At 37.1% G+C, this 15,060-nt stretch overlaps 1 protein-coding gene across 8 annotated transcripts in view; it reads right to left on the bottom strand.

Moving 5' to 3' along the window:
- ARHGAP32 (Rho GTPase activating protein 32) overlaps positions 1-15,060 on the bottom strand; it is a 277,525-nt gene that overhangs the window by 152,074 nt on the left and 110,391 nt on the right. For all 8 annotated transcript variants that reach the window (XM_036859505.1, XM_036859507.1, XM_036859508.1 and 5 more), the window contains one exon: positions 12,688-12,796. In XM_036859505.1, the coding sequence (XP_036715400.1) occupies positions 12,688-12,792 (105 nt within the window). In that variant the 5' untranslated portion in view covers positions 12,793-12,796. The remainder of the gene's footprint in view (positions 1-12,687; positions 12,797-15,060) is intronic.

Here is a 15,060-nt window from a genome sequence, read left to right as displayed (position 1 = left end):
CTATGTGAGTCACTATCTTCTCCAAATACTATAAAGTCTGTCTTAACAGGTACCAGCAGAATGCTAATGGGTATTACACATTTTTAAATAAGGAAAAAAGAATATGGGAAGGTATTTAACACATAATCACAGAGCTGCAAGAAATCTCATTCAGCCATTCCACCGTAGAGAGGAAACTGAGACCAAGAAAGAAGCAACCTGACATAGTGCATTAGCTGCACGAGTTAAACTGAATTTTTATCACAAAACCTACTACCTCTAATATAGGCATATGGAAGGAAAAAAGTTCAAAGACAGTGGAATTTTTTTAAATGAGAAATTACAACAATGAGAAACAGCTCTATTCCTATCAAAATATGAAAGACTAAAAATTTTTAAGATTGAAAATATATGGCACAAAAGACCCTAAACATTATTATATGAATTAACAAAACTTCTTGATAAGTAATGTAGGGATCCTCACATTCTTTGATTAAGTAATTCCCCATAATAGTAAAAAGAAAAGGCAAAATTCACCATAAAGATATTCATCAAAGTGAAGAGTATAAAACAAGCTCAAGGTCCTACTAATTAATAAAATATCAAAAACACATTCTGTATTATACGGTATTATATAGTTATTACATTTGTTTATTAAGAGTTTTCATTTAATACCAATTACAACACACTGTATACATATATTTCTTCCAAGCAATAGGTTTTATGGAGTATTAGTGGTTTTAAAATTTCTTGAATATTTGTAATTTTCATCAACTAATGTTATCACATATGTTAAACATGTTACGAAGCATAAATAACAAAGAAAAACTATACAACACTGTTAAGCAAAAAAATTCTATAAGGGCCCCCAACCCCACCCCTGCCAAAATTCCCACCTCCTGGTTATTCAAACATTAACCTAGGTAATGTTGTGAAAAGATTTTGCAGATGTAATTAAAGTCTCATGTCAGTTGATCTTAAAGTATGAAAATTATCTGGGTGAGCCTAATCTAATCACATGAGCACTTCAAAACCAGAGTTTTCTTCAGCTGGTAGCAAAAGGGAAAGTCAAAGAGGATTTACTGAATGAGAAGGACTTGAGGTGCAACTGCTGGCTTTGAAGATTGAGGTAACCAAGTGAGAAGGAATTCAGACAGCCAATAGGAGGAGAAAGTCCTCACGCCACCCCACACCCTGCTGGCAGCCAGCAAGGAAACAGGGACCTCAGACCTAGGAACCAGAAGGAATCACAAGGAACTAGATTCTGTCCACAACTGGATGATGTGGGAAGCAGATTCTTCAGTCTTCAGATGAGAGCCCAACCTAGCCAACACCTTGATTTCAACCTTATGAGACCCTGAGCAGAGAACCCAGCTCAGCTTGCCCAGACTTTCTACCGACAGAACTGTAAGATAATACATGGGTACTGTTTTCAGCCCCCAAATTTGTCGTAATTTCTTACACAGCAATAGAAAATGAATACTAACAATGTGGACATTTAAGACCCTAGAAATTCCCAAGTGACCTCAGGCTTTAAGTGCTCCTTTACTTCTCATGCAGTTAAAACTCTCTCTCTTCCCAGGACTGTGATGCAGAGCCTCAGAAGCTCATGCCTTCCAGAACTCCACAGAATGCACTGACTTCAGTACTTGCCCAAGATTCTGCTGAAGCATCCCTCACAGGAGTACGCTGCCCACGCGAAGGCGAGCCCTGGAAGAGAGTGCAAATTCTGCAGGTGGGGCAGGTGTCTGATGCGGGGTATACAGATCTGCAGGTGTCTGATGGGGGGTATACAGATCTGCAGGTGTCTGATGGGGGGTATACAGATCTGCAGGTGTCTGATGGGGGGTATACAGATCTGCAGGTGTCTGATGGGGGGTATACGGATCTGCAGGTGTCTGATGGGGGGTATACGGATCTGCAGGTGTCTGATGGGGGGTATACGGATCTGCAGGTGTCTGATGGGGGGTATACGGATCTGCAGGTGTCTGATGGGGGGTATACGGATCTGCAGGTGTCTGATGCGGGGTATACGGATCTGCAGGTGTCTGATGCGGGGTATACGGATCTGCAGGTGTCTGATGGGGGGTATACGGATCTGCAGGTGTCTGATGGGGGGTATACGGATCTGCAGGTGTCTGATGGGGGGTATACGGATCTGCAGGTGTCTGATGGGGGGTATACGGATCTGCAGGTGTCTGATGGGGGGTATACGGATCTGCAGGTGTCTGATGGGGGGTATACGGATCTGCAGGTGTCTGATGGGGGGTATACAGATCTGCAGGTGTCTGATGGGGGGTATACAGATCTGACCCAGTGCAAGAGGCACCTCTGCCTTCTCCCTTGTAACCCTGTGTTCACTGTGCACACTAAAATCTGTTCCATTTCCCATTTGCAGCTCTCAAGACCCTCACTCTTTTCTGCTATGAGGAGGAAAACTTAATTTCTTTCCCTATCCATGGCAATGTTTTGTATTCCCCCTTCACAGGTGTCCCTACACTATGTCCACCAGCCAGTCTTTTCCAGAGATCTCTTCCCTCCAGTAAACCAGCCAACTCCTTCACCTATGACACTTCCCATAATGTAAAATGGGGACTATTCAATTTTCCCTTTGCTGCAGCACCTTAATAACAAGGTAGAAAGCTTATATTAAATGGAGAAAAAAAGGAAACATAAAATTGTATATGGTTCACAACTGTCAAATCATATTCCCAGACATGATGAGAAAGCAAAATATATCAACAAAGCAATATTCTTTGAAACTAACAATTTGGGGAAATTTATATAAGAAAATCATGGTTATATGGATGCTAAATTAAAAACTCCTTGATTATAAGAAATCATGAAGGAGCTGCAATGAACATTGTGGTACATGACCCGTTTTGAATTATGGTTTTCTCAGGGTATATGCCCAGTAGTGGGATTGCTGGGTCGTATGGTAGTTCTATTTTTAGTTTTTTTAAGGAACCTCCATACTGTTCTCCATAGTGGCTGTATCAATTTACATTCCCACCAACAGTGCAAGAGGGTTCCCTTCTCTCCACACCCTCTCCAGCATTTACTGTTTGTAGATTTTTTGATGATGGCCATTCTAACCTGTGTGAGATGATATCTCATGGTAGTTTTGATTTGCATTTCTCTAATGATTAATGATGTTGAGCATTCTTTCATGTGCTTGTCGGCAATCTGTATATCTGCTTTGGAGAAATGTCTATTTAGGTATTCTGCTCATTTTTGGATTGGGTTGTTTGTTTTTTTGATATTGAGCTGCATGAGTTGCTTGTAAATTTTGGAGATTAATCCTTTGTCAGCTGCTTCATTTGCAAATATTTTATCCCATTCTGAGGGTTGTCTTTTCGTCTTGTTTATGGTTTCCTTTGCTGTTCAAAAGCTTTTAAGCTTCATTAGGTCCCATTTGTTATTTTTGCTTTTATTTTCATTTCTCTAGGAGGTGGGTCAAAAAGGATCTTGCTGTGGTTTATGTCACAGAGTGTTCTGCCTATGTTTTCCTCTAACTACTGGGCGTATACCCTGAGAAAACCGTAATTCGAAAAGACTCATGTACCACAGTGTTCATTGCAGCACTATTTACAGTCGCCAGGACATGGAAGCAACCTAAGTGTCCATCGACAGATGAATGGATAAAGAAGATGTGGCACATATATACAATGGAATATTACTCAGCCATAAAAAGAAACGAAATTGAGTTATTTGTAGTGAGGTGGATGGACCTAGAGTCTGTCATACGGAGTGAAGTAACTCAGAAAGAGAAAAACAAATACCGTATGCTAACACATACATATGGAATCTTAAAAAAAAAAAAATGGGCATGAAAAACCTAGGGGCAAGACGGGAATAAAGACACAGACCTACTAGAGAATGGACTTGAGGATACAGCGAGAGGGAAGGGTAAGCTGGGACAAAGTGAGAGAGTGGCATGGACATATATACACTACCAAATGTAAAATAGATAGCTAGTGGGAAGCAGCTGCATAGCACAGGGAGATCAGCTCAGTGCTTTGTGACCACCTAGAGGGGTGGGATAGGGAGGGTAGGAGGGAGGGAGATGCAAGAGGGAAGAGATATGGGGATATATGTATATGTATAACTGATTCACTTTGTTATAAAGCAGAAACTAACCATTGTAAAGCAATTATACTCCAATAAAGATGTTAAAAAAAAAAAAAAGAAATCATGATGGAAACATACCAAAATAATCTCACCACTATGGGAAATCGGATTACTGGTCTTTTTTTAAAACCACTCTTCTGCATTTTCTATGTAAGCATGCTAAACATTATCAGCGTCTATGAATCATAATTAAAATCCAGCCATCAGTCAAAAATACTGTTAAACATCACACAGTAATAAAAGAGCTAAAGATATTCATTTAAGGAGCATTTGCAATATCTTTCTTTTCTTTTATTCAAATTGCAAATGTTTTCCTAGCTTGATGGGTAAAAGAAACCAGTCTCAGCACCACATATGATGGACACCTATCAATCCAAGGAACAACAAACAAAATACACACCTCCTCCAAAATTACCTCCTCTTCAAACTTATTCTGAAAGAAATAATCCAGCTGCTCTATCAATCCTCATTCCTCTTTAGAAAGCAGGCATTAGACAAGAAATACAAGTGTTGGCAAGGACGTGGAGAAAAGGGTACCCTCGTGCGCTGTTGGTGGGAATGTAAACTGGTGCAGTCACTGTGGAAAACAGTATGACGGGTCCTCAAAAAACTAAAAATAGAACTACCATATGATCCAGCAATCCCACTTCTGGGTATTTATTTGAAGAAAACAAAAAGACTAACTCAAAAGATATATGCACCCCTATGTTCACTGCAGCACTACATAAAAGCAATCTAAGTGTCCATCAATAGATGAATGGATAAAGAACACACACACACACACACACACACACACACAGAGGAATATCACTCACCCATAAACAAGAATGAAATCTTGCCATTTGCAACAACATGAATGGACCTTGAGGCTATTTTGCTAAGTGAAATAAGTCAGACAGACAAAGACAAATACTGTATGATTTCACTTATATGTGGAATCAAAAAAAAAAAACACAAATGAACAAACAGAACAGAACAGAAATAGACTCACAGATAGAACAAACTGGTAGTCACCAGAGGAGAGGAGGGTAGTGGGATGAGTGAAATAACAAAGTGGATTAAGAGGTACAAACTTCCAGCTATAAAACAAATAAGTCACGAGGATGTATGTATAGCATGGTTGACTACAGTTAATGACTTTGTATGGTGACAGATGGTAACTAGATTTATCCTGGTGTTCATTTTATAATGTATGAAGATACCAAATCACTGTGTTGTATACCTGAAACTAACATAATATTGTAAGTCAATTATACTTCAATTTAAAAAAAAGTAAGTAGGCAATAGAGAGGGAAAAACTCCAAATACAAAGAGTATTTTTTTAAAGTCTAAGAAAAGTATATCAATGGTCTCACTTTTGTTTTAAAAAAAGAAAGGAAAGAGAGAAGGGGGAAAAAAGAAAAAAAGAAGAGCAGAAAGAGGAAAAGAAAAAAGAATTCATATTAATATCTGAGAAATGATATAAAAATGTAGGAAAATTCAGGGCATTTTTCAAGGAGAAACAAATGGTTCAATTTGTCCAGAAAATGACAATTTCATTCATTCAAAAAATATTTACTGAGAATTCACTATTAGCCAGGCACGGGTGCTAAAACAGTAAACAATAGTGATGAAGTCCTCATACTCAAGGAGCTTACACTCTAATGGAAAAGAAAGACAATAATCATACAAATATTCAGGATTTGCAAGTGCTACAGAGAAAATTAAAACAGAGTAAGAAAGAAAGAGCAGAGGATAGGGTTATTACTTCACCTAAGGTGGCAAGTAAAGGCAGCACTGAAGTGTAACATCTGAAGAGAGGTCTGAAGGCAGAGCGAGAGCAATCTTTGCAGACTGTGTAGGAAGAGCACTTTCCAGGAGCAGAGAACACAAATATAAGGCCCCAAAGTAGGGGAATGTTTGGCTTATTTGAGAAAAAGTAAGGAGGCCACTGTGACTGGAGCAAAAATGATCAAGCTTTTGCTTTTAAGAAAAATGAAATGAAATCATTTATAACAAATGCAAGGTTTTGAACCTGGGGGACTGGAATAAAGTTAGTGTTATTAACATAAACTGTAATGTTAAAAAGAAACAACTCATTTCAGGGAGAGGAAAGACGGGATTTAGTGAAAATGTGTAGCCCATGGTTTCTACAGGACCTTCATGTAGGGAATGAACTCTTACAGGGCTAGAGCTATGGACATGGCAGTCATGTGTACAGAGATGACAGTGAAATCTACAGGAACAGTAAAGAACTAGCAAGAAACAAACATTAAGAGACAAAGCACAGACCCCTGTGCATGCCTACATCTAGCAGGTAGGAAGAAGAGAGACAGGAAAAGACCAAACTTTCAGGAGTGAGTGGGTGTGACTGTGATTTGCGAGTGTGAATTTCTGTGTGTGTGTGTGTGAGTGTGAGAGAGAGAGAGAGGGAGAGAGGGAGAGAAGGAGAGAGAGCACGCTCCAGCACCCGCTTGTTGCTGGAGAGGGAGAGAAGGCAGAGGAGGGGGACAGCATGTGCCTGAGCACACACAGTGTTGACAACACTGGGCACTAACTTTCTGTCTTCCTTTTTAAATTTTTTGGTATTTTGGAAGTTCAAAATTTGTAACTGGTTTTAATTTTCCTGACTCTGGTTGTTAGCATATGTGTGAGCATTTTCAGCCAGGACCATTGACTTTATTTTATCAATAATAACTTCATTTGCTACAACATGACCTGCTGTAGTGCTGAGCCTTGAACACATTTATTTTAATGGTACAAAAGGCAACTGAAACTGTTCTTAACAAAAAAATTCAAGAATTAACAGGCTCCATTTTGAGAATTTTGCAATGATCAATATTAAAAATAAAGTGAATTGAAAAACACTAAGAAGTATGATAATTAAGGTGATTTTAGTTAAAATAGTCAAAACTGGTGAAAGATTCTCTCTCTCTTTTCAGGTTTTTAATCTTATTTTTTTAAGATCCTAATATTTATTTCCTAAATGATTTCATTGTTAAATAACTGCAAATAAATATTTCAATTTAGTAATTTAGAAAAATTCTACAGTTTTTTATTATTCTTTAAAAACTTAGTTTTAGCTACACATTTATGAAGAGTAATAAATAAATCATAAGCCATAAATCACAAAAGGATAGAGCCCTATTTTAGGGTTTACTGTTGTTGCTGTTTTGACTTAAAAATGACTATGTAGTACAGACCAATTACCAGTAAGGAGACTGAGTAATTAAAAAGCTCCCAATCAACAGAAGTCCAGAACCAGGTGGTTTAACCAGTGAATTCTACCAAAGACTGAAAGAATTAATACCAATTCTTGTCAAAGTCTTCCAAAAAATAAAAGAGGAAACTCTTCCAAACTCATTTTAAAAGTCCAGAATTACACTGATACCAAAACCAGGCAAGGATACAACAAGAAAAGAAAATTACAGGCCAATATCCCTGGTAAACATTGATATAAAATTCCTCAAAAAAATATTAGCAAACCAAATTCAACAAAACATCAAAAGGATCATACACCCATGATCAAGGGGGATTTCATCCAGGGATACAAATGACAAAATTGAACATCCACTTATGATAAAAACTCTCAACAAACCAGGTATAGAGGGACTGTACCTCAATATAATAAAGGCTATATCTGATACAACCACAGATAATATCATACTCAACAATGAAAAGGTGGAAGTTTTTCCCCTAAGACCAGGAACAAGACAAGGATGCCCACTCTTGCCACATCTATTTAACACAGGATTGGAAGTCCTAGCCAGAGCAATTAGGCAAGAAAAAGAAATAAAAGGTATCCAAATTGGAAAGTGATAGTGTTACTATCACTATTTACAGATGACATGATATTATATAAAGAAAACCCTAAGAATTCCACCAAAAAAATAACTGTTAGAACTAATAACTTTAGTAAAGCTTCAGAATACAAAATCATTATACAAAAATTAGTTCCATTTCTGTAAACAAATAGTGAACTATCAGAAAGAGAAATTAAGAAAACAATCTCATTTACAATTGAGATTCAACAAATTGAATAAAAAGAATAAAATACCCAGAAATTGACTTAACAAAGGAAGTGAAAGACCTGAACATTGAAAACTATAAGACACTGATGAAAGAAAGTAAAAAAGATACAAACAAATGGAAAGATGTTCCATACCCATGGATCGGAAGAATTAAATGCTCATTTTACCCAAAGCAATCTGCAGATTCAATGCAATCCCTACCAACATTCCAATGGCATTTTTCACAGAAATGAAACAATTCTAAAATTTATATGGAACCATAAAAGACATGGAATAGTCAAAGTAACCTTGAGAAAGAAGGACAAAGCTGGAAGCATAATGCTTCCTGATTTCAAACTATATTACAAAGCTATAGTAGTCCGAACAGTATGATACTGGCATAAAAACAGACACATAGATGAATGGAAACAAACAGACAGCCCAGAAATCAGTCCACTTCTATACTGTCAATAAATTTATGACAAAGAAGCCAAGAATATACAATGGGAAAAGGACAGTCTCTTCATAAATGGTGTTGGGAAAACTGGACAGCCACATGCAAAAGAACAAAACTGAACCACTATCTTATGCCACACACAAAAACTAACTCAAAAAGGATTAAAGACTTGAACATAATACGTGAAGTCATTAAACTCCTAGGAAAAAACATAGGTAGTTAAGCTCCTTGACGTCAGTCCTGGAGATGACTTTTTGCATTTGACAACAAAAGCAAAAGCAACAAAAGCAAAAAATAGACAGGTGAGACTACATCAAACTGAAAAGTTCTACATAGCAAAGGAAACCATCAACCAAATGAAAAGGTAACCTTTCATGGGAAGAAAGGGAAAGAAAATGGGAGAAAATTTTTGCAAATCATATATCTAGTAAGGGATTAATATTCAAAATATAAAAGAACTCACACAACTCAATAGCAAAAAAAAAAAAAAAATCCAATTAAAAAATGAGCAGAGGCTCTGAATAGACATTTTTCCAGAGAAGACATACAAATGGCTAACATGTACATGAAAGGGTTCTCAACATCACTAATCATCAGGGAAATGCAAAACAAAAACACAATGGGTTATCACTTCATACCTGTTAGAATAGCTATTATCAAAAAGATAAAAAATAAGTAACAGCAAGGATGTGGAGAAAAGAGAAACAGTACCCTTGTGCACTGGTAGTGTAAATATAAATGGTGCAGCCACTTCAGAAAACATTATGGAGGGTCCTCAAAAAAATGAAAACCAGAACTACCATATGATCCAGCAATTCCATTTCTGGGTATTTATCTGAAGAAAATGAACACACTAATTCGAAAAGATATCTGCACCCCTTTGTTAATTGCAGCATCATTTGCATTGGCCAAAAAATGAAAGCAACCTAAGTATTCATTGATTGATGAATGGATAAAGAAAATGTGGTATATATACACAAAGGAATATTATTCAGCCATAAAAAAGAAAGAAATCTTGCCACTTGTTAAAATATAAATGGACCTTGAGGGCATTATGCTAAGTGAAATAAGTGAAAAACAGAAAGACTAATACCATATGATCTCACTTGTATGTGGAAGCTTTAAATATATATAATTAGTTAGTTAATTAATTAAATTGAACTCAAAGATACAGAGAACAGACTGGTGGTTGCCAAAGGTGGGTGAGCGAAATGGGTTCAGGTGGTCAAAAAGTACAAACTTCCCCCTATAAAATAAGTCCTGGAACATAAAGTACAGCATGGTTACTGTAGTAAATATACAATATTTACAGAGTTGTATATTTGTAAGTTGCTAAGTGAGTAAATCTTAGAAGTTCTCATCACAAGAAAAAAAATCTGCAGCTATGTGTGGTAATGGATGTTACCTAGACTTATTGTGGTGAACATTTCACAATATACACATATACCAAAACATTATATTGTACATCTGAAACTAATATAATGTTACATATCAATTATACCTCAATTTAAAAATGACTGTTTACAAACTTTTTAAAATTCTTAACAATTCAGAAATTTCTGACATTCTTTTAGATATGTATTAAAAAACTAATATTCTGGCCACACCACACAAATCAATAAAAGTTCAACACTTAAGCCCTTTTATTTTGAAAACTATTAAAAAATTAAATAAATGGAATTGTTTTGGAAAAACATTTTATAAGGGTTTCTCTTAATAAACTTCATTCTCAACATAATATTTCACACATATTATTATTGAAAGAGAAAAAGGTCCCAAACTTTCTTTACTCTTACTTCCTCATTAAAATCAGTATAATTTTCTAGAGTAAGTGTAGTTAAACAGCAGCTCTAATCTCATTTATATCCTCTTCATCATTCACTGTACACTTTTTGCAACCTTGCAATGTACTATTTATTGAGTGTAATGATTTTTTCAAAAAATAGAATCATAGCACTTGTCTTCAAGAAGTTTACACATAGGGCTTCCCTGGTGGCTCAGTGGCTAAGAATCTGCCTGCCAATGCAGGGGACACGGGTTCAAGCCCTGGGCTGGGAAGATCCCACATACCATGGAGCAACTAAGCCTGTGCGCCACAACTACAGAGCCTGTGCTCTAGAGCCTGCGAGCCACAACTACTGAGCCCACATGCCACAGCTACTGAAGCCCACGCGCCTAGAGCCCGTGCTCTACAACAAGAGAAGCCACTGCAATGAGAAGCCCACACACCGCAACAAAGAGTAGCTCCCGCTCACCGCAACTAGAGAAAAGCCTGCGTGCAGCAACAAAGACCCAACACAGCCAAAAATAAAATAAATAAAATAAAATTAATTAATTTTTAAAAAAAGTTTACAAATAAAGAAATTAGAGTACCAATATAATAATAAAAGATGCTAAGAACATATGATACAAATGGTAATTTCCATAGACAAATCAATGTGAACTCCAGAAAACAGAATTCAGTAACTTTCTATGTTGTGCGTCATGTGACATTTTAATACAGAGTAAACAAACCACCACATAACAGATACCACCTTTCTTCCCATTGATAAATTCAATGTAGACTTATTGCAGGTTATCAAAATACATAGGAAAACTGTGAAAGATTTCTAAATAAGCAAAAGAATTTACTGAATATCCTTTCAGTGGCATGCTGGCACCTCCAGGGATTACTTGATTCAATAGGGGTGTGGGGCATGTTTGTCTTTGATGAGACTATTTCACATCTCCTCAGCGCAGAAATTTGCAATGTAATGTTATGCTAAAAGGAAAATATCAAGAGAAGAAACTAAAAGAATTCCATAAACACCTTCTAAGCAATGAATATGCTCAATTAAAATCATATGCTCATAAACTGATATATTTGGCAGTACCTGAGGGAAAAGGCATTTTCAAAAATGAAATATGTAAAATCTCATTGCAAACCTGCATTGACAAATGAACATTTGCATTCAATTTTGATAAGAATCACTAACTTTTAACTCCAATTAAGTAAAATGTTATTCTCTGCAAAACAAATTTCATTGTTCTTATTAACAGATCTGAATTACAAAAAGTTATAAAAGTTATAATAGATTAAATGACTATCTCAAACTTATGTGGAAAAACTACACTGCATAGGATTTTCCCACCTAACTCACAACAAACAAGGATTGCTTTTCCAGTATCTCAGTGAACGTAAACTCCATTCTTCAGGCTGATCAGCCAAAGAACTTGAACTCATCCTTGACATCTCTTTATCTTACTCTCTGTCCCATTCATGAGTAAAAATGCTTGGCTTTACCTGTAAAACTACATCCAGAATCGAACCATTTTCCCCATCTACCGTCCTGGTTCAAGCCACCATCACCATCCGTCTAATATAATAACCTTCTAACTGGTCTCCTTATTTCCTCTTTTTGCCTCCCTCTTTAGCCTATTCACAGCGACCAGAGACTTCCTTTAAAATTTTAAGCCAGATCATGTCACTTCTTGGCTAAAAATCCTCCAATGGTTTCCCAGCTCACTCAGCATAAAAAACCAAAGTCCTTATAATGGAGTACAACAAACCACTTCTCTGACCTCATCTCCTCTACTTTTCCCAGCTCAGTTTCAGTCACATGTCCTACTTGTGTTTTTTCCAACTTGCTTTTTATTTCTATGCTACAGCCTTTAACTTGTTCTTCCATTGCCTAAAATGATCGGTTCCCAGATAAACACACTCCCTCACATCCCTCTGGTGTCTGCTCAAATCTCAACTTCTCCCAGAGGCCATCTGTGCCCATCCTATATAACTAGCAACTATTCTTTCACACTCTCTCCTCCCACTCTGTAACCCCACCACTCCGCATTAATTTTCTACAATGGCACATACCACCACATGACATATTATATATTTAATTATTTGCTTCTCCTCCTACCTCATTAAAATATAAGCTACAAAGGCAGGAAATGTGTGTGTTTTATTCACAGCTCTGCCGAGAGAGTCTAAAACAGTGCCTTGAATAGATAATTCGCTCAACAGATATTTCCTGAACAAATGAGCAAAGCAACAAACGACAAAAAATTTTTTTATGTGAGTAATGCTTCCTCAGTTCCTTTTCTTTATGTAAGTAAAATATACATACATACATATGCATAAAACTGATTTACCATTGCACTAAGTGTTTCTTCCCAATCAGGCCGCTCTCGAGGGTGAACGTTTCTGTGTAGTTCTGGAACAAAATCATCCTCTTCAGAATGTACTGAGGACTTCATCTTCCTAGAGATCAAAACATGAAAGACTGTGATAAGAGCTCCTGTTTCTAGGAAAGCTTTCCAATGACCACAATTCAAAGAACAGATAATCATACCAGATTTGAAGTTCAGTTAAAAGAGCTTTAGTGGCTAGTATTGGCTCTCCATTTCTGCTCTGCTTTCAGAGCTCTTTCCTGATGTACCAACACCTGCTTTTATTCCAGGAGATAAAACTAAGGTTTATAACTAGTTATCCTTTATTGTCTATGGTAATTATTATATAAGTACTGATTTTATCTGTTCAACACAGTTGGAACCTTGAAAAGATTTGCAACAGCCATCAATATTTATAGAACTCTGCTAAGCATTAGTGAACATGCAAAATGAGAAGAGATATGGCACTTCTGGTTCCAATTTATGGAACATAGTGTATTGAACTAGCATTCTCAAGGAGAACAACTATGAATGCTGAAAAAAACATATAAAACTACTTGCCTGAAGGCACAGGAAAGCAAGCTTTACAGGTAGGATTTCTGGGGCTACATCCTTGGAGAGCAGGGGAGCCCATGAAGCAAATTCCACATTTAATCATTCTTTGGTATAAGAGATTTTCTAGACCAATGATGGGAAGTAGAGCCCAAGCACACTGCTGTACCTTAACTGGGCTGAGGAGGCAGAGCCTGGAGACTGGGGTTGCCAAAGCAGAGGAGGCTCCAGAGTGAAAAATGCCTCCCAAAAGACCTATATAGAAGGAGCCTAAAAATCCACATGAAAATTCCCCTCAAATTGTTAACTGATTCCTAAGCTTACATAAGTATATAGGACAAGATGCAAAGAAACCTATCAAAAAACAGCAGATGGGCAACAAAAAGCCAAGCAGATATTTCAACAGCCCAGCCATGCTGAGGAGATGGAGATTGGCAGGCAAGCACTGCCAAGACAGAAGAGTACTGAAAAGAAAAACGCTGGGCTCTCAACTGAGACTCCAGAAAAGTCATGCCTTGGGAGTAAGGTCAAAATAGCAATAAACAAGCTCTAACAGAGCTTAAAATCAAGGCTTGACATGATCAGAACTGCCAGAAGAAAAATTAACTGTCCTCAGGGAAAATAACATCCTATAGACCCTCTGCAAATTTCTCATCCACCTTGTGTGGCATCCAATAAACATGATAAGGACTGCCCCCAAAATTAATAAGAAGAAGAAGAAGAAACAGGAACAAATGAATAAACATTGGGAATAAGTTGTCAAAACAGAAAAAGACTCACGTTTCATTCAGATTTTAGAATTATCAGAAAAGGACTTTAAAATTGCTATCATGCATTTCTGGCTTCTGTTTACAATGCAGAAAGCTGTAAAGAGCATCGCTCCCAGCCTAACAAGAGGAAAAAGCAGATAATCTATGAAATCATAACTTTTTTTTGGATCCATCAGAAAACTGAGGTCTCCAGGCAACCAACTAGCCTAAATTCTAACGTAAAACAGGAATCTCCAAGATGAGATGAATTACAAACAATTACTTGCCTAGGACAAAGCAGAGGGAGAAGAGTAATATACAACTTGATAAGAAAACTTCAGCTACATTTTTGTCAAGTTGCCAAAAACATTTATGATTAATGTTCAATAAAATGAAAGAAATAGATGAAAAGATGAGGAATTCCAACAGAAAATTGTAATCTATGAAAAACAACAAAACATTCATCCTACAACTGAAAAATACCATATCTGAAATTAAGAACTCATTGGGTCAGTTTAATAGAACAATGAACATGACTAAAGAGAGGATTAGTGAACTGGAAGACAGTTCAGTATAAAATATCCACATGGAAGCACATTAAGAAAAAAGTGACAGAAATACACAAAACAGCATAAAATACGTGAAAAAGGCCTCAAAATTCACAACTCAGAGATAAGACACATGAATTTAAAAAAGAAACAAAAGCAATGTTTTAAAAATAAAGGCTGAGGGGCTTCCCTGGTGGCGCAGTGGTTGAGAATCTGCCTGCCAATGCAGGGGACACGGGTTCGAGCCCTAGTCTGGGAAGATCCCACATGCCGCGAAGCAACTGGGCCCGTGTGACACAACTACTGAGCCTGCGCATCTGGAGCCTGTGCTCCGCAACAAGAGAGGCCACAACAGTGAGAGGCCCGCGCACCGCGATGAAGAGTGGCCCCCGCTTGCCACAACTAGAGAAAGCCCTCGCGCAGAAACGAAGACCCAACATAGCGATCAATCAATAAATAAATCTTTAAAAAATAAAAATAAAAAAATAAAGGCTGAAAAATTTTCA

Source organism: Balaenoptera musculus, chromosome 8, assembly GCF_009873245.2.
Source record: "Balaenoptera musculus isolate JJ_BM4_2016_0621 chromosome 8, mBalMus1.pri.v3, whole genome shotgun sequence".
Classification (NCBI taxonomy): Eukaryota; Metazoa; Chordata; class Mammalia; order Artiodactyla; family Balaenopteridae; genus Balaenoptera; species Balaenoptera musculus.
This window is presented reverse-complemented; position numbering and strand designations above follow the sequence as displayed.